The following is an 18,126-nucleotide window of genomic DNA, read 5'->3' as shown; positions in this document are numbered from 1 at the left end:
GGGTTCAGAGCCGCTGAGGGGTGGGGATGAGTCCAGGCGAGGAGTGGAGGTTAGGGGGAGGTGCGGACCACACAAACAGCGCCACTGCACGCATCACCACAGGCGGCACGATGAACGAGGACCACATATGCCAAGCACGGCACAAGAGGAGGCCACGTCAGTCACAGACACAGACATCACGGCAAAGGTGGGGAAGTGGGGGACCACTGGCCTTCTGTGTGCAAAGGATTCTGGGAGGATGGGTAGAGTTTGCATATTTAAGGACAGCTGTCGGAGGCAGGAAAGTGGGGCAGGGGTCCCTGGGGAACTGAGGGATCCTAGCAGTGGGAGGAGCTCTCAATGTGTTGAATAGGGTTGGGGGCAGGTGAAGGGAAATCCTTGTGGGGCTGGGCGGTGGCATTTGAGGAGGTGGGTCTCCAGAAATAGGAAATCCATGGAAGGGGGCTCAAAGGTAGGGCTTTCTTAAGGATTTGGGGAATTCTGATGGGGAACAAAGTGTGCTTGAGAGATCTGGGACCAGGAGTAGGGTTTTCCGGGAATTTCAGGGCTCCAGGAGGGGAGGCTCCCGGAGGGGACACAGTGGTGTTGGGGCCAGAATGGGTTGCCTGGTGTTTGGGAGCTTCTGGGAAGGAAAACGTACTCTGGGGGACCAGGGGTGGAGGTCTTTAGGAATTTGGAGGTTCTGAAACTGAGAAGTAGGTCTTGAGGTGACCGGGAGTGGGCTTCCAGAGGTCTTGGGAATTCCAAACGTGAGAACTGGGTTTAGGACCAGGAATGAGGTTTCTTGAGGGACTTGGACATTCTGAGGAGAAGAGGGATCTTGGTGAACCAGGACAGTTGGAGATTCCAAAAGTGAGAAATGGATTCTGGGCCCAGAGAGGGGTTGCCCAGGGATTTGGGGGTGCTCAGGGTGGGGTGTCAGTCGGAGAAGAGGCTGGCGAAAGACTTCCTCAGGCTGCGGATGGTCTCAGCTTTCACCTCGTCCTGGCTAAGGCTGGGCCTGGGCGGGGCTGGCTCTGGAAGGTTGAAGGCATTGGTCAGAGACTGGGATTTGCTAGAGAGAGACAAGGTGGAGGCGTGGGAGGGGGGAGAGGAGGGGAGGAGGGGGAGAGAAACACAACGTTACCCCAGGCCCGGCCCCAGCCCTGCCCCTGTGGTCCTGGGGCGGTGCCTGTGACCCTCCCGCCCCTCAGCACGGGCCTGGACCCGGATGGATTCTCAGACGTAGTCAGGGAGCCCTGGGAGGGCTGGGATCCAAGTTGAAGTCTGGGATTCATGAGAAGAGTCCTGGGCTGAATTTTCTCCTCAAATCTAGGCTCCGACTGGGAGGAGTTTGATATAAAGGTGAAGAGGGGCAGGGCAGTTTCCAAGCTCAGGGTGAGGAGTCTGGAGGGAGTGAGGGGGTTTCCAGGGAGGACAGGCGGGGAGGGGAAAATGCACAGGGGAGCCGTGAGGTGGGGCAGTGAGGACTCGAGCTAAGGTGGGGGCAGATGAGGAATGGACCACAGGAGGCAGAGGGGGCGGTGGGATGATTTGGGAGGAGACTGAGAGACCAGAAGGAATTTGGGGATGGAGCAGAAAGGAGCCTAGATTGGAAGAAAAGTATGTGGACAACTGGGAAGGGTGTGAAGCCACATGGGACGACCGAGAATTGGGCCGGGGGTGGGGTGCGGTGGGGCAGTTTGGGGCATTGGCTGGGAGGAGTCAGGCTGGGCAGGAAGAGGATGAGTTTGGCAGCAAAGGCTCTGAGATGGGAGGAGGACTTAGTGGGCTGGACCCTACGGAAGGAGGGTCAGCAAGGTGCTTACAGTGGGTCCAGAGGGGCTGGGGAGGGGACTCTCCCAAGACCTATTAGGAAGCCTGAACTGAAAGGGGTTTCTCTGGGATTCTGGCGCTGCGTCTCTGGGATGGAGGGAAAAGGACCTGGGATGGAGGGCAGGAGCCTCTCTGGACAGGAGGGGTCTGGCCCAGACTGGAGAGAGAGCTCTCAGGACCCCTGGATAGGATCTGGGTCTGAGGAGCTTGGGAGCTGGGGCTGCCCTCCTGGTGCAGGAGCATGTTTTGGGAGCAGCAAGGCAAGGGCTGCTGTGGGGGTCCCCTTACTTGAGCTGGGGGTGCGGGGGTGCCCCGGCAGCAGCGGTGGCAGGTTGCGGCACGTCCTGGCTAGGTTTCTGGGCCAGCTGTGGCTTGGTGGGGCGTCCAGCGGGACCCGGGCCACTGGGCCGCGGCTGCTGTGTGGTGGGTGGCCCAGTGCGGGGCATGGGACCCGCCTGGCTGGCTTGGCGGGTAGGGCCAGCAGGGCCTGGTGGTTTCTGGGGTGGGCCCTGGCGCTGCTGACCACCCGGTGGAGCCCCTGAGGCCTTTGGTGGAGCCTGACCAGAGACAGATGTCTGACGGGTAGCCTGTGGGGGGCCCGCCTGTCGCTGGGGAGATGGGGAGGCAGGTGGGCGGGCTGCTGGAGGTGCCCCGGGTCCTCCTGCCACCGGCCGGGACTGGCGGCCTTGACCCTGGGTCAGCGGTGGGGCCTGGGACACAGGCTGCTGGGCCGCTGATGTGGGACTCGGTAGGCGCTGGGGCAGGGGGCTGCCAGCTGGGGGTCCAAGGCCGGAAAGGTGCTGCTGGCCCTGCGGGGGTGGGCGCTGCTGCAACGGGGGTCCCTGGCGTTGGGGGCCTGGGCCTGGCTGCGGAGGTCCACCTGAGGGACAGAAAGAGAGTACACATGTGAAAGCCAGCAAGTTGGGGGGGGTCTGCGGGATGGTAGGGGCCCAGGAAGTTGGCCCCTCACTTACCCTGTGGTGGGGGTCGTTGCTGAGCAGGGGGCCCCACGGGCTGCTGGGAGGTCTGGCGGCCCAAGGGCAGGGCCCCTGGGGACAAAGTCTGCGGTAGAGGAGTGGAGCAGGAGAGGTTAAAAATAGTTACCAGCCATTGGAGCATCAGCCAATCAGAATAACACGGGTTCCCTATGTGCTGGGTATTGCCTGTGTTTGTGGTTGAGCTGAGGGGATGTCAGGTTGTTGGGTGGGGACTCCTTCCCGGGGGAGGGGTCGAGAAGCATTCAGGGGAGGTCAGGGTAGCAGCTACTTATCAATTTTTAAAACAGTTTGTCATTGCCACCACACATAATGGTGACACCCTTAGCCTGCTGATGTGCTCTGTGACACAGCATGACCAAAGGCTGGCATGCCCACCCCTAGCTGACCTGGCTGTGGGAGCCCCTGCCAGGGGAGGCATCCCGCTGCCGGGGGAGGGCCTGAGCCATCTTGTTGACCACGAGCTCTACGATGAGCTGCTTGTCTTCGTCCTGGTGGTCACCGATGAGTGGCATGGAGGAGCCCACGACCTTGGGGAGGAAAAGGGACCCAGTGAGGAGAGAAGTAGGAGGTGCATGTGAGGGGGACAGTGACAAAGTACTTTAAGTTGGCAGAAAGAATGGTGGCTGCCACGGAAATGAGCTTCAGTTTGAGAGGCACTGATGCGCAGTGCGTAGAAGGCTGATCTCCTGCAAGGTACGGAGTCATCAAATTAGGACCCATAGGCCAAATCTGGCCCAGCACCTGTTTTTGTATGGCCCCCACGCGAACGATGGGTTTTATATATATATTTTTTGAATCAAAGAAAGATTTCATGACATGAAAATTACATGAAATTTCAATTTCAATGTCTATACAGTTTTATCGGAACACAGCCACATTATTTTTTTAACATATTGTCTGTGGCTGCTTTTGCAGAGTTGAATCGCTTCAGTGATACCATTTGGCGGCAAAGCCTAAAATACGCACCGTCTGTCCCTTGACAGTGTTTGCTAATCCCTGCTTTATAGTTTGCTAGGGGCTCTGTTCTTTACAAAGAACTTTGTAGTTGACATGGTACTTTACAGTTTACAAAGCTCCTTGCCCTTTACAAAGGACTGTGAAATATATGGTATGTTTAGAGTTTAGAAAGTGCTCTGCAAAGCGCACCATTGATTACAAAATGCTTTACCTCGTATAAAGCACTAGTGTTTACCAAGCACTCCGAATTTTCAAGGCATTTCACAGTTTACAAATTGCTTTACTGTTTACCAGGGGCACAGTTGTTTACAAAGAGCTTTAGAATTTTGAAAGTGTTTTGCTCAATAAGAAGGACTTCCCAGTTTACAGAGCTCCTTTTTTATAGTTTTATAAAGCACCTTGCTGTTCACCAAGCACATCCTAATTTATAACGTATGTTACAGGTTACAGAATGCTTTAGTATCAGCCAGTACTCTTTACAAAGTATAGTTTACAAAGTGCTTTACTGTTTGCCAAGGACCTCTCAGTTCACAGAATACTTTAAAGGTTATTAAGTGCTTTGCCATTCACCAATGGGCTCAGTTCACAGAGCACTTTATAGTTCAACGAGTATTTTGCTATTCACTCAGGATGTCCAAGTTCACAAAGCAGGTTAGAGTTTACTAAGTATTTTTCCATTTGCCAGCGTGTCCCAGCTCACAAGGTACTTTACAGTTTATTACACATTTTGCCATTTGCTGAGGACCTTCTGGGCCATGGAGTCCTCTGCCGTGCACCTGCTCCTCCCTTTATTCCTCTTACCAATCTCTGGATGCTCCCACCTCAATGATGTGATCCCTTCCGTCCTTGCCATGCAGTGCTTCCACGGCGCAGATGTCCAGTCCCCCAAAAATCTCTGAGCACGTATCCACCCATAGCTTGTACCTGCCAAGACATAGGGCAAGGAGCCTGTCAGTGCCTTCCTGGGCAGCCACACTCCCACCTCACGTCCCCTCCCCGCCGAGTTCGGGCCAGCCACCTGTCAGACATGGCAATCTGCTCGAGCATTGCAGAACCAGTGTTGGTCTTCCAGTTTCCTGACACTGATGTCCTCCTGGCGGGCAAAAGGAGAGAGGGCAGAGACTCAAGGGGACCTGGGCCACCCAGGGCAGGGCAGGGGACCCCTGCTCGGGCCTCGGTCTCTCCACTCACATATAGGCCTTGTAGTTCTGCCCAATCTTCTGGATGCGCACATCATATTTGGCATCAATGAAGGGCTCGGCAGTGGCATATGTCTTGGTCAGTGCCACGACACTTGCGATATCCTGGAAGTCATGCTGGTTGTCCACCTTGACCTGTGGGAGTGGGGTGGGGATCAGAGCCTGGGCAGGGTGGCACAGCAGTGGGCACTGGGGCTGCCTCAAGCAGGGGCAGGCACACGAATGACACAGGTGAGCTGAGTACATAAAAATTTGGTGGACACACCAAGGCATTCACACATGCATAAAATTCTGGGCCTCCTGGTTTTTACATGTACACACAGACACAAAGGTGTGTGTATACAACTCTGTGAATATAATAAACACTACTGAATTGTCTACCTTATGTGAGTATGTTTTATGGTATGTGAAGTATATCTTAATAAAGCTGTGTGAAAATTGTATATACGGTATATGCATACAGACACAAAATCAGTTGCACACACAACATACAAACAGAGAAGCATGGACACACTCCAACATAAAAATTACAAGTCTGCTTTCTATGTACACAGAGACAAAATCAGATGTATAGAAAGCATGCAGTACCACAAGACCCTTGAATGTAAAAGATCACCTAGTGTGTGTTCAACACAGGCATGCATATACACAGATAGAATGCTATATACACTAACAAAATAACAGGACACATAAACTTGGCTGAGAGCATGATACAAAATTGGGCCAACAAAATCTAAGAATGTGAGGGAAAGGATACAAATAGATAAAAACACCACAGGACACACAATCACATAAAATTACCCATGTGCATTGAATATACAATATACATCTACATACATGAGCACAATGCCAGGAGTGTACACCATGTACGAACACACATGGACACCCCCCACTTGGGGACTCACCTTGCCCATCCCGGAGTGTGCATGCCCCATCTTCACAACCACGGGGTATGTTGTGCTGCTGAGCTGGTAGGATGGAAAGGCAGAGCATGGTCAGGGCAGGAGGGCTGATGGCCAGGGCTGGGGTGGTGCTGAGGGGAGCCCATCCAGCGGGAGCCACATTAGGAGCCATTTCCCAGAAGAGGCAGGTCAGAGACAGGCATACAGCAGCTGGGGGTCCACAGCGCCTCCTAACTCAAAATCAAACCCAGAGCCCTGTCTGTCTGGCTCCCCCTCCACCACCCCCAAGTTCCAGACTTTCTGCCTCTGCTTGGATAAGGGTGGGAGCCTTTTCCGGAAAAGGGAAAGTTTGTTTATACAGTGACTGGATGATAGAAAAGTGAGTGTGCATGCCTGGGGCTGTGGTCGTGAGCATGTAGCAACTGGACCCTTCAGCCAGGCCTTGCATGTTAGCCTTGTCCACATGCATACACAACCTAGAGACACACACACAAATCCCTAGAACTCAGATCTACACGATCAAACCCAGAGATGCCCACGCAGGTTGAGACCCATGAGATGGAGAGACCTGCAACCAACACAGGCTCCAGAGCCCACGTTGCTCTCCAGCTGCACCGGCACCCAGTCATTCAGCCCAGCGCTCCAGGCCAGCCTCCTTGCCCAGCAGCACACACTCAACTGTTTTGGGCGCAGACACATACACAGCCCTCCTCCCATCACCCAAATCCACACAACAGTTAGAGGGACACACACAACATGAAGGATTACCCATGCAATACAGAGACAACCCTCAAGGCACAGCCACAGAACGCAAAGGCACACACAACTCGGACAGGCACACACAACAGAAGTGGACACGTAGTCAACACTCACAGACACACACGCAACACTCCTAGGCAAACTCACAACAAACAGAAGGACCCACTCCACATACAGAGGTACACACACTTCTAGGTATTCACAGAACCACTGAGACCCATAACACGGACACCCACACCACACTCCTGGGCACACAGAGTATCTAGGGACATGCACACAACATGCCTTGTCATATGTACAAACGGAGAGGCATACACACAGCTAGAGACACCCACATCCCTCCTAAGCATACACACAACACTTGGGTGTGTGCATGCGCGCACACACACACACACTCATTTGCTCACACATTCAGGTACAGGGATATGTCAAGTCTCCCTGATCCTGGGCGGGAGAGAGGGAGCTGAGTTGGGCGACCCCAGCCCCACACAGTACAGGATGCACATGGGGCTGGCCGTGCCCGCCCTCTGCTGTGCAGACTGCTGCCCCACAGCGTAGAGATGGTATTCCCTATTCCCGGAGGGGTGGCGAGGGCGGTGGCGGTTCCCGACAGGCACAGGAAGCCCGCAGGCTCAGGGTGACCGATTGACCTTCAGGCCTTGCCCGCCCTCCTTCCCGCATTCCCACCTTCCTCATTTCCCAAATGACTGTCGTCATTATGGGGCGCTGAGAGGAACCGTGTGGGGACGGGCTCGCGAGGATCGTCTGGGTAGTGTTGCAGGGAAACACTGCAGAAGCAGCGTGTGATGTGTGACGTAACATTCAGGCAACACTCAGCTCACAGAGGGGAGCAACACATCCACAAGGATATGTGCAACCTAGACCCGCTTTACAGAGGCACACACAACTCCTAGAAGCAACACAAACACACAGGGCTACACACACCCAGGTCCACACATACACCACACATACCACCACCTAAAGGCAAACATTCGACTCTCAAAGGCAGAGACACAGCAGAGAGCTGTGCACAAATGCACACACACAAGCCCAAATTTTCTAGGCTCCTCTTTTCCTAAACCCTCCTTATTTCCTCTGGACCTGAGCCTGAACACAACACTGTGGATGTGTATCTGTGTGTGTCCACTCGTGTGTCTGTGTGTGCCCGTACGTGTGTATGTGTGCCTGTGTGCCCGCACGTGTGTCTGTGTGCCTGTGTGTGCCCGCATGTGTGTCTCTGTGTGCCCACACGTGTGTATGTGAGTCTGTGTGTGCCCACACGTGTCTGTGTGTGCCTGCACGTGTGTATGTGTGTGTGTGTGCCCGCAGGTGTGTCTGTGTGTGCCCACACATGTGTGTGTGCAGGGAGCCCTGCACTCTGGGATCCCCTAGAGAGCCCTAGCTTTGAATCTTGGTCTCTCTTCCTCCTAAGGCCATGGGGGATCCTAGGCAGGTCACTTAATCCTCTCTGGGCCTCAGTTTCCTGATCTGTACAAAGGGTACAATCAGGCACAAGCACTTAGTGTGCTATGGGGATTGTCAGGTGTCTGCTCTGCCTACCTAGGTGGGCCCCATGGCCCCCACGGCCCCCACGCAGCTCCCCAGATGGTCACACACATGGACACCCCTCCATGAAACCCTACCAGTTTCAAAACCTGCACAATAAACCAGATCCACACAACCCCTCACATGTAGACAGTCGGCGAAACTCTGTGCTGACTCATGTTTCAGAATCACAAAGCTGGCGTCAGAACCAGCTTTGGGTCAGTGAAGTGCTGCAGCAGGACTTTCCCTTCTTTCACTTCTTCCTTTGGTCCCGACACTGACTTACTCAGCCCCCTGTCTCATTCACTCTCACTCCGCCACTTTCACAATCAGCTTCTCCAAATTCCTGGTTTACTTCCTCCCCTACTTCAGAGTAATTTCTTCACTCTCATTCCTGGGCAGGTCACTCAATCCTTTGTCTCAGTTTCCTCATCTGTATAATGAGAATATGAACAGTCTCTAACTCACAGGGATGTTGTGAGGAACCAATGAGTTGTGAAAAATGCTCAGCACAATACCTGGCACACAGGAAATCTGCATCCTCTAAAAGTGCTGGGACTATTATTATAATAGTGCTGGGTACTATTATTGGTAAGCCAACACTAATTAACCAGGAGGCAATCAGGATTGACTGAGAGATAAAATACTAAGATTATAGAACGGTGCTTGATAACCAGTAAGCACTCCTCAAGAGCTGGTGGTAGTTTTTATTGTGGTGGTATTGTTGTTGACTGAGTTAATCCAGCTTAATTAGCCAGGGGGTATTGCAGATTGAATGAGAGAATTTACACAAAGACTTCAGGGCACAGTACACAGTAAGTGCTCAATAAGTGATGCTAACAACTACCATTATTGTTATTATTGGTCTGTCCTCCTTGAACTAACGAAGGATGTCAATCTGCCCTCAGAGCCCTTTCCCAGGACCCCAGGGAAGATTCAGGCAGCATCTGGAAGCTGTTGGGCAGGGATTGCCTCACCCCACCATCTACGTCTACCGGGGCGTTGGCGGGGGGTTGGTGGGGCAGGGGCAGGGCAGGACGGGAGGGTATCAGTTTTCTCCTGACTCACTGGCCTCTTTCACCACCATTCAACTCCCCCCACTCCAATGCTCATTAATTCACTGGCACCTTCCCGCTTGCCAAGCCTGCGTTAAGATCCTGGCTCCAGTTGGCCTAGGTTCAAATCCCAGCCATTCCCTGTGATCCTGGGAAAGTTCTTCAATCCCTCTATGCCTCTTATTTCCTCATCTGTAAAATGGGAATAATGTTGGTACCCATCTCAGAGGCTTATTGTGAGCTTTAAAAAAACCGAATTATAGTTGACATACAATATTATATTAGTTTCAGGTGTGCAATATAGTGATTCGATATTTCATACATTATGAAGTGATCACCGTGATAAATCTAGTTAGCATCTGTCACCATACAAAGTTATAACAATATTATTGACTGTAATCTCTGTGCTGTACATTGCAGTCCCCTGACTTATTTATTTCATAGCTGAAAATTTGTACCTCTTAATCCCCTTCACCTATTTTGTCCACCCCCCATCCCTCCTTTTTTTTGACAACCACCAGTTTGTTCTCTATCTATGAGTCTGTTTCTCTTTGGTTTGGTTGGTTGTGTTTTTAAGATTCCACATATAAGTAAAATCATGCGGCATTTGTCTTTTTCTATCTGATTTATTTCACTTAGCATAATACCCTCTACTAGATCCACCTATGTTGTCACAAACATTGTGAGCTTTAAGTGAGATAAATGATGTTGAGTGCCTGGTACACAGTTGGTGCTATGTAAATGCTGACTATTTGCCTGTGTTTTTTGAGAGGTCATTAAGACCCAGGCTCTGGCTCCAGGCCACCTGAGTTCAAATCCCAGTTCTGTCCCTTATTAACTGTGACCTTGGATAAGTCACTTCATCTGTCCATGCCTCAGTCACTCCAGATTGTATTCTTCCTCCATTCACCTGCTTTATCTCCCTCCACTGCTTCTACTCAGCCTCCTCTCTGCCTCCCCAACCCTGCACCAGGATGTCGGGTGTATCAGAGAGGAATTTTTGCTTTTTCTTCTTTTTTTTTAAGGAGGGCACAGCTCACGGCGGCCCATGTAGGGATCGAACAGGCAACCTTAGTGTCATCAGCATCACGCTCTGACCAACTGAGCTAACCCACCACCCCTCCAGAGAGGAATTTTTGTGTGTGTTTGGCATACAGTAGGTGCACTAGAAATGTTCACCGACGAATGAACTAATTCAGGCTTCAGCCATGGGGAGTTTGGGGGTTTGTGGGTGATTGGATAGACTTTGGAGAAAGTTTGGAAGCTTTAGGGAATTGCACGGGGGGAATCCTGCCTCTAAGCCCTCCATTGAGGCCGCCTATGGGGCCGATTTGGAGATGGGGGAGGGGGATGACCAGGGCGAGGCGCAGGGGGAGGGAGAGGAGGGTGAAGCCCGTTTTCGGCAGCCCTCGGCCCGCCCCTTGGCCTCCACTGATGGTGGGCGGATGAGTAATGCGTCCAGGAAGCTTGGAGGCCTGTGGTTTCCGCACTACTGCCACCCCCGCCCCTCGAGTGGACATTTATCCTCCGCTGCTCTGGCCCTGCCGCCATCACTGCAGACCCAGCGCCCAGAGAAGCTACACCGAAGGTAGGCAGGGGCCTGCCTCTGTGGCAGCAGGGCCTAAAGCAGAGCTCGAGCTTTCCTGCCTCGGCTGCCGGACACCTGGCTGCTCAGCCTGGCTGGGTGGGGGTGGAGGGGGGTACCAGGACCCTGGGCTGGTCAAGGGAAAGGGGGGGAGGGTGCTGGAACTGCTCCCCCAATCCCGGCACTCCAAACTCCTCCGAACCCCTGACATCCATCCCAACTCTCCCAAACTCACGAAACCCTAATACAACAGAAGCCTCCTAAGCGGCCAACTGCCCTGAACTCCCTCATTGCCCCCCAAGCCTCCAGACTCCTAAATCCCCAACTCCCTAAACCTGGAGACTCATCTGCTCCCAAATCCCTCTGGCACCCCCACCCTCTTAAACCCCCCAAGTCCCGCAACTCCCTAAACCCCCTCAGCCTCCCCAACTCCCCCACCTCCTCTCTCTCTCAATATGCACAACTCTGAAAGTCCCAACCTCCCCCAAATTCCTCCAGCTCAAAAACCCCAAATTCCTCACCCCAACTCCTCTCAACTTTCCGACTTCCCCGACCCCCCTAAATCCCCTAACACCACAGCCCCATAATCTCCCCCACTCACCCAGTCCCTTAAATCACTCAAATTTCACAACTCTGAAACTCCTGACCCCCTAAACTGTGGGCTCTCAAATCCCCACCCCCACTTAAAATCCCCAAACTCCCCAACCCCTTAATCCCAAGTACAGTCACCTCATCCCCCTCCAGGCTGCTTGGTGGTGGTGGTGGGGGGGACAGGATGGGGTGGGAGGCCTGCCAAGTCTGAGGATCAGCTGGGCTGGGGGCCTCCCTGACCCCTCCTCCCTACCTCTGCAGAGCCCACTATGGCCCCCTTTGCGCCCCTGGTCTCCGGCATCCTGTTGTTGCTGTGGCTGGCAGCCCCCAGCAGGGCATGTACCTGTGCCCCACCCCACCCGCAGATGGCCTTCTGTAGCTCCGACCTTGGTGAGTTACCCTACTCTGCCCACACGCTCTGTGCTTTGTTTTCCGCCTCAGTCCATTGGGGTTCACGACAGGGCTCACCTCTAGAACAGTTCCAAACTCAGCCCTACCCTGACTCTGCTTTTGCCACACTGGCAACCTCATGGTTCCCTGATTACTCCAGGTCCAGTCCCAGCTCACGGCCTTTGCACTGGCTGCTCCCTCTGCCTGGTACCCCCTTGGCCCCAGGTATCCATATGGGTGGCTGCCTCAAAAGTCACCTTCTCAAAATTTTAATCCCTGTTTCCTAATACTCCTGATCCCCTTTACCCAACTCTGAAGTCTCCCGTCATACTTAATACCTTCTAACATTCCATAGACTGATCTATTTTGCTTGTGTTTAGTCTGCCTCCTTCTGGCTAGAATGTGAGCTTCACGAGGGAAGGGATTTCTGTGTTTTGTTCACTGTTGTGTCCCTAACACCCAGAACAGTGCCTAGCACACAGCAGGCACTCTAGAATATTTGTTGAGTGAATGAACACGTGATGAATATATGAAAAAGGCTTAAAGCAGTGCCTGGCAGAGTAGGCACTCAGTATATAGGTAAAGCAATGAACAGAACTATTAGTGTGTTGTTTGGCATCCAGTGATTGATATCTATGTATGTGCTTTGTTAGCATGACTGTTGTGATTGTTTTAGTTTTATTGGCTCACGTAGTTCATTTGACTCATTTTACCCCCTCTTCTCCGGCAGTCATCAGGGCCAAGTTCGTGGGGACCGCAGAAGTCAACCAGACCACCTTATACCAGCGTTACGAGATCAAAATGACCAAGGTACCCTTACTGCACTTTCCTCAGCAGTTCCTAACATCTTTCTCCCTGTCAAAGAGAGAGAGAGAGAGAGAGAGAGAGAGAGAGAGAGAGAGAGAGAGAGAGAGAGAGAGAGAGAGAGAGAGAGAGAGAGAGAGAGAGAGAGAGAGAGAGAGAGAGAGAGAGAGAGAGAGAGAGAGAGAGAGAGAGAAAGAAAAGCCTTTGGCTGTTGGTTGGTGAGCAGGAAGTTAGCTGTGATCTCAGGATGCTGGTATATGAAGAAGATAGAGTGGGAGGATTATGTCAGTAAAAGAGACTCTTCCCCTCATCCATCGACAGATGTTCAAGGGGTTCAGTGCCTTGGGGGATGCCCATGACATCCGGTTCGTCTACACCCCGGCCATGGAGAGCGTCTGTGGATACTTCCACCGGTCTGAGAACCGCAGCGAGGAGTTTCTCATCGCTGGTGAGGCCCCGCCCCCTCGCCCTGGGCCACGCCCACCCGTTCCTCAGACGCTGCTGGGTATCCTGGGCCCGGCGAGGCTCTGAGGGAACGGTCCCAGTTGAAATGGGGACCGCCCCCAGCCGGGTCGGTGCTGCAGGGACGCCAATTAGGCGCCGCCCTGACCCCGGCCTAGCCAATCAGAAGCTGCCTGTTGCCTCAAACCACCCCCCCCCCACCACCCCGCAGGACAACTGTGGAAAGGGCACCTGCACATCACCACCTGCAGTTTCGTGGCTCCCTGGAACAGTCTGAGTTCTGCTCAGCGCCGGGGCTTCACCAAGATCTATGCCGCTGGCTGTGAGGAATGCACAGTGAGTGCCTGGGCCCTGCCCACTACCTGGAGAGTGCTCCTTGGACTCTTCCCCAAACCGTGGCTTGTTTCTTGCTCCCTCTAGCCATTCCTTGTCCCTTTGGCTGCTCCCCAAATCCTTGGGCTGTCCCTGATCTCTCCTGCTGTTCCCCCAGGCCTGAGACCGTTCGCCTAACATTCTGGTTGTACCTTTGCTTGGCTTCTGATACCTGAGGATTCGCTGTTCCCTGGACTTTCTGGCTGCTTCCTGTCCCTCTAACTCTCCTTTGCTACTCTTCTATAGTCCTGATGTCTGTTCCTGACTCCCTGAGATTGTTTCTTAGTTCCTAGAATGTTCTCCAAGAACCCAAAGTGCTGTTCCCCAACCCAATGACTCTTCCCCAGCACATCTGATTCTTGCTTTCCAGCTGTGACCGTTCCACACCCAAGGGCGAGTTACATTGTCCTTCTGACTATCCTGGACTGTTCCCTGATGGCCCTGAATGTCTGCTGACCCCAGTGACTGTCTGAGGTCCACGGCTCCTTCCTATGCTTAAGTTCCCCACCCGCTAGCTGTTCTCTGCTGCTGCGAGTTGTTCCCTATCCCATGGGACAGTTCCTCAGGAGATTCACCTGACTGACCCCTATGTCTGTGCCCAACCACCAGGAAATGGATCCTTTTGCTAGATTACTGTCATATCACCGAACCCAATGACTGCTCCCCCAATGGGAGGGGCTGTTCTTGAGTCTGTACCCAGGTGGAGTGATACCAGGTCTCTCCAGCAGCTCAATGTTGAAAGCTGAGGAGGGGAAGTTCTGTTCTGTCAGGGAGGGCGGGGCAGGAGGACAAGCCCTCAGAGATGCGCGTCTCTTCCCTCTTCCAGGTGTTTCCCTGCTCATCAATTCCCTGCAAACTTCAGAGTGACACTCACTGCTTGTGGACAGACCAGATCCTCACAGGCTCTGACAAGGGCTTCCAGAGCCGTCACCTTGCCTGCCTGCCACGGGAGCCAGGGATGTGCAACTGGCAGTCTCTGCGGCCCCGGATCGCCTGAATTCTGCCCCCAGCAGAAGCCAAAACCTGCACAGTACTCACCCCCTTTCCACCTCCTGTCTTTCTTTCTTTTAGACAATGAAATAAAGACCTACCACTCAGCAGGCAGTGTCCCTGTGCAGTGTCTGGGAACAAACTTATGTCAATGATGACCTGGTGGAAGTACCCTGGGACCAATGCTGAGGGGATGAGGGGTGTAAAATGTTGGCTTTTTATATTTTACATAAAATTTGAGGTATCGGTAATAATTCTATACATTGGCATTAGCATTAGTGATCTGCAATGTCAGCAATTTAACCTGTGTTATCAACCACAGCTTACTGGATAATCTCTCTACTCAATACTTTAAAACATTTTACTGATTAATTTATAATTCTTATTTGCACAAGTTCTAGTTCATAAATTACCCACTGCTGCCAAATCACTACCTCACTGACAAATTCCCCTGTTCACAAATCCCTCTGGTCCACAGGCTCATTGACAAATGCCCCATCAATGGACTAACAGTTCTCCTTGTTTCGGGTACCGTCCTGATGCCATCCAGTGAGGGCGTTCTGCCCCGTCCAAATCTGTGGCTGTTGCCATCTCCACCCTTAGGTCTTATACTGTGAGTCTGACTTGAGTGAAAGGGAAAAAGCCCCAGGGGTCTGAGACAACCCCCCAACCACATAACCCAGCCAAGGACTCTGGAAGAAGGGGTGGCCCTGCCACACCCCCCAACCATGGCCTGCAGGAGACTCCTTGGAAGTGGTTGTTTGGGGAATAGGAAAGATGGGGAGAAGGTATGATCTGGAAATCCCCAATCTCTGCCCTTCTCCCCCTTCTCCTACCTCTCCTTCCCTCACTTCTCTGACCAACTTTGACAGCAGTGAAGTGCAGATAAGGGTTCAAAATCAGACCCAACCAGGTACGTTAGCCCAGCCACCCCCCCACACCTCCCCTTATACAGCTGTCCCCTCACCAAAACGGGGGCCTCTAGGTCGGAGCCTCACCTTTCTGGCTCATCTTCCCCCATGAAACCTTCGCTAGAGACCCTCCCACCCAACATTCCCTCCCTTAGGCCTTCTTGCTCCCACAGCTTGTCCCAGGCCCCTCCAGTCCCTGGCTCTTGCCTTTTACACTCTGAAGGTCCTCACTCAGCTGAGGGCCCTGGGAACCAGAAATTCAGATTGGTGCAAACATTCCGTGGAACCCTCCAGTGACCTGTTGCCCTGAATCTGCTTGAAAAAAGGCTGCAAAATATCTTCTTTGGTGGAGAAAAGGACGCCTCAATTCCCTCCCATCAGACTACCCACTGCTCCTGCCAATAAGAACCCAGGTCTCCTCCAGAGTGGCCCCTGGATCCTCTGTGGTCTGGTCCTTTTGCACTCCTAGATGTTCCCCCAGGGCTCAAGGTATGTCCTAGGTCAGGATGGGTGCATTTTGAACACCCAGTGCTCATCTGCTGGTGCAGAGCACCTCACTCCAGCAATTTTTACATCAACATCTATTCCTTGGTTATGCCCTGGGGGGATACAAGTCTGGGAACAAAGTTATGTCAATGATGACCTGGTGGGAGTACCCTGGGACCAATGCTGAGGGGATGAGGGGTGTAAAATGTTGGCTTTTACACTCCGCCAAAAGGGCTAAATGGCAGCCTTCACTGATAGGTGTAACTGTAAGGGAAGGGCCCGGGCCCTGCTTGGGCCCTGGTGGCCATGTCACTATTGCCTCAGTTGCCTGCAAGAGTTTGGCGGCTCCTGACAGTTCACCGAATCCTAGTACTAACAGCTGCCTGCACGCACTCTTAGGCGGTTCCCTGACCCCAGTGGCAGTTCCCTGAGCCCTCAGCTGGTTTAACCCTGGGGAGGAAGGAGACGTAGAAAGTGGCAATGAAAGGATGGAGCCCAGTGTGGAGGCCATTCTCCTGCCAACCTGCCTACTTACAGGTGGTGCCCCAGATCAATACATCAATGCTTCATGGACAGGGCTATCCGACTGCAGCTTTTTCCATAGTGTCCAGAGCAGCGTACAAGGCCGCCTGCCCCACACCCTGGCAGGAGTTCCTGGCAGGAGTTCCTGGCAGGATATCTGCAGTCCTGGGGTCACTGTATCTTCCCATCACTCTTTTAGAAAATCCATTCAAGTGAGGAAAGTGAGTTAATCCCCGCCCTAGCATTTGGAGTGTCTGTGTATACATCTCGGCTTGGGAGAGACACTGATGCCCGAGATAAAGTACGTGGGGGTGACAGCCCTGTGAGGGTAGCCTGTGGGCCGGCCCTTCCCTCACTGGAGCCTCAGTACTTCTCCCTGAAAAATGGGCCTCACAGTCCCTACCCCGTATCCTTCCAAAGCAGAGGTTAGGGTTGAAGGGTGATCCATGGGTGTCTTCTCCCCTTGGGTATTTCTTCAGGTCAAAACACATGAAGTTCTCATAACAATAACTTCATGTGCAATATTACTAACAGTGGTTTAATTTCTAGACAGGTAGTGTAGTGTAGTGTAGTGATGAAGAGCATGAATGCTGGGGCCAGGTCACTTGCTTTTAAATCGTGCCCCTTCCATGTACTAACTCTGTGTCCTTGGGGAAATCACATTACCTCTTTTTGCCTCAGTTTCCTCACCTGTAAAATAGGGATTAAAAAATGCTTAACACATAGGCACAATGTGAGCATTAAATGAGGTCATACATGTAAAGTGCCTAGAACAGTGCTAGCCACATAGCACTTATGAGTATTAGTTATTAGTAGTATGATAAATATAATTTAATGTATAACATTAGTAGTGATAATTCTTATCAGTAATAATTATTTGCAATATTACAAATAATGTTAAATAGCAGGAATGATAACTTACAATATTGGAAATAATATATAATATCAGTAGTAATAATTTAATGCACCCTGGAAACCTTGGTCTAACTTGTGATCCTGATAGTCTCCCGCAGAGATGTTACACATATCTAATATGCTCATTTGTTTTTCTTACGACTATGATGCTTGTACACTGCTTCCCAGTGTGCAAATCCTCCCGCTGAAAAATACCAACATTTTCAGACTTCTAAGGATAACCCCACTCCCCAGGGATAATGTTCCCCACTACGCAGTCCTCGCTGTGGGCAAACCAGCACGTCTATAAATCCCTACTGTCGCCAAGACTACAGGTGACAAATCTCTAAGCCTTTGGTCAATCTTTCCTTTGAAAATTCCCCTCTCCTCACTGTACAAATCCATTCTTTCACAAATACCCCACTAACAAATACCTCTGTTGAACTACCTCCTTATTCATAAATATCCCACTGACATATCCCCATTGATGACCCCCACTGACAAATCTCCCTGTTCACAAATACCCAGCAGCAATCCATCACCCACTGATGGACTCCAGTGACAAATATCTCTCTCCATAACTATCCATTCATTGGCATATCCCCTACTGATGGCCCAGTTGACAAATTTCCCTATTCATGAATATCTTTCTATGACATAACTCCCGCTGACAACCTCTATTGACAAATCTCCCCATTCATACAGCTTGACCCACTGGCAAATCTCCCTCCCCATTCATAATGCTCACCAAAGTACTCCCATTGATAAGCCCCCTTGTCAAATCTTCCCATTCAGAAATATCCACCATTGCGATCTAGCTCATTGATAAGCCTGTTTGAAATTCTTTCCATTCATAAAATTTCACCCATCCATATAGCCCTTATTGCTT

At 52.0% G+C, this 18,126-nt stretch overlaps 2 protein-coding genes across 3 annotated transcripts in view; one reads left to right on the top strand and one right to left on the bottom strand.

The window, feature by feature from the left end:
* Positions 1-93: 93 nt before the first annotated feature.
* SYN1 (synapsin I) overlaps positions 94-18,126 on the bottom strand; it is a 53,535-nt gene continuing 35,502 nt past the window's right edge. Inside the window, exons 6-13 of one of the 2 annotated variants that reach the window (XM_033106203.1) lie at positions 5,875-5,937; positions 4,962-5,104; positions 4,789-4,863; positions 4,592-4,694; positions 3,200-3,340; positions 2,790-2,877; positions 2,104-2,695; positions 94-1,054 (exon numbers count right to left, since the gene is read on the bottom strand). In XM_033106203.1, the coding sequence (XP_032962094.1) occupies positions 919-1,054; positions 2,104-2,695; positions 2,790-2,877; positions 3,200-3,340; positions 4,592-4,694; positions 4,789-4,863; positions 4,962-5,104; positions 5,875-5,937 (1,341 nt within the window). In that variant the 3' untranslated portion in view covers positions 94-918. The remainder of the gene's footprint in view (positions 1,055-2,103; positions 2,696-2,789; positions 2,878-3,199; positions 3,341-4,591; positions 4,695-4,788; positions 4,864-4,961; positions 5,105-5,874; positions 5,938-18,126) is intronic. The other variant, XM_033106213.1, reaches the window with a different exon arrangement.
* On the top strand, positions 10,647-14,534 carry TIMP1 (TIMP metallopeptidase inhibitor 1). The gene is made up of 6 exons (XM_033106234.1): positions 10,647-10,818; positions 11,668-11,796; positions 12,527-12,606; positions 12,922-13,048; positions 13,274-13,398; positions 14,261-14,534. The coding sequence occupies exons 1-6, from the start codon at positions 10,683-10,685 to the stop codon at positions 14,429-14,431; spliced, it is 768 nt and encodes a 255-aa protein (XP_032962125.1). The 5' UTR covers positions 10,647-10,682; the 3' UTR covers positions 14,432-14,534.

This window comes from Rhinolophus ferrumequinum, chromosome X, assembly GCF_004115265.2.
Source record: "Rhinolophus ferrumequinum isolate MPI-CBG mRhiFer1 chromosome X, mRhiFer1_v1.p, whole genome shotgun sequence".
Classification (NCBI taxonomy): Eukaryota; Metazoa; Chordata; class Mammalia; order Chiroptera; family Rhinolophidae; genus Rhinolophus; species Rhinolophus ferrumequinum.
This window is presented reverse-complemented; position numbering and strand designations above follow the sequence as displayed.

Bases quoted from the DNA above. Each gene is read 5' to 3' on its own strand.
- TIMP1 (XM_033106234.1), top strand. From the start codon at position 10,683: ATGCGTCCAGGAAGCTTGGAGGCCTGTGGTTTCCGCACTACTGCCACC. The intron at 10,819-11,667 runs GTAGGCAGGGGC...CTACCTCTGCAG, and splicing joins CCAGAGAAGCTACACCGAAG to AGCCCACTATGGCCCCCTTT. The intron at 11,797-12,526 runs GTGAGTTACCCT...CTTCTCCGGCAG, and splicing joins CTTCTGTAGCTCCGACCTTG to TCATCAGGGCCAAGTTCGTG.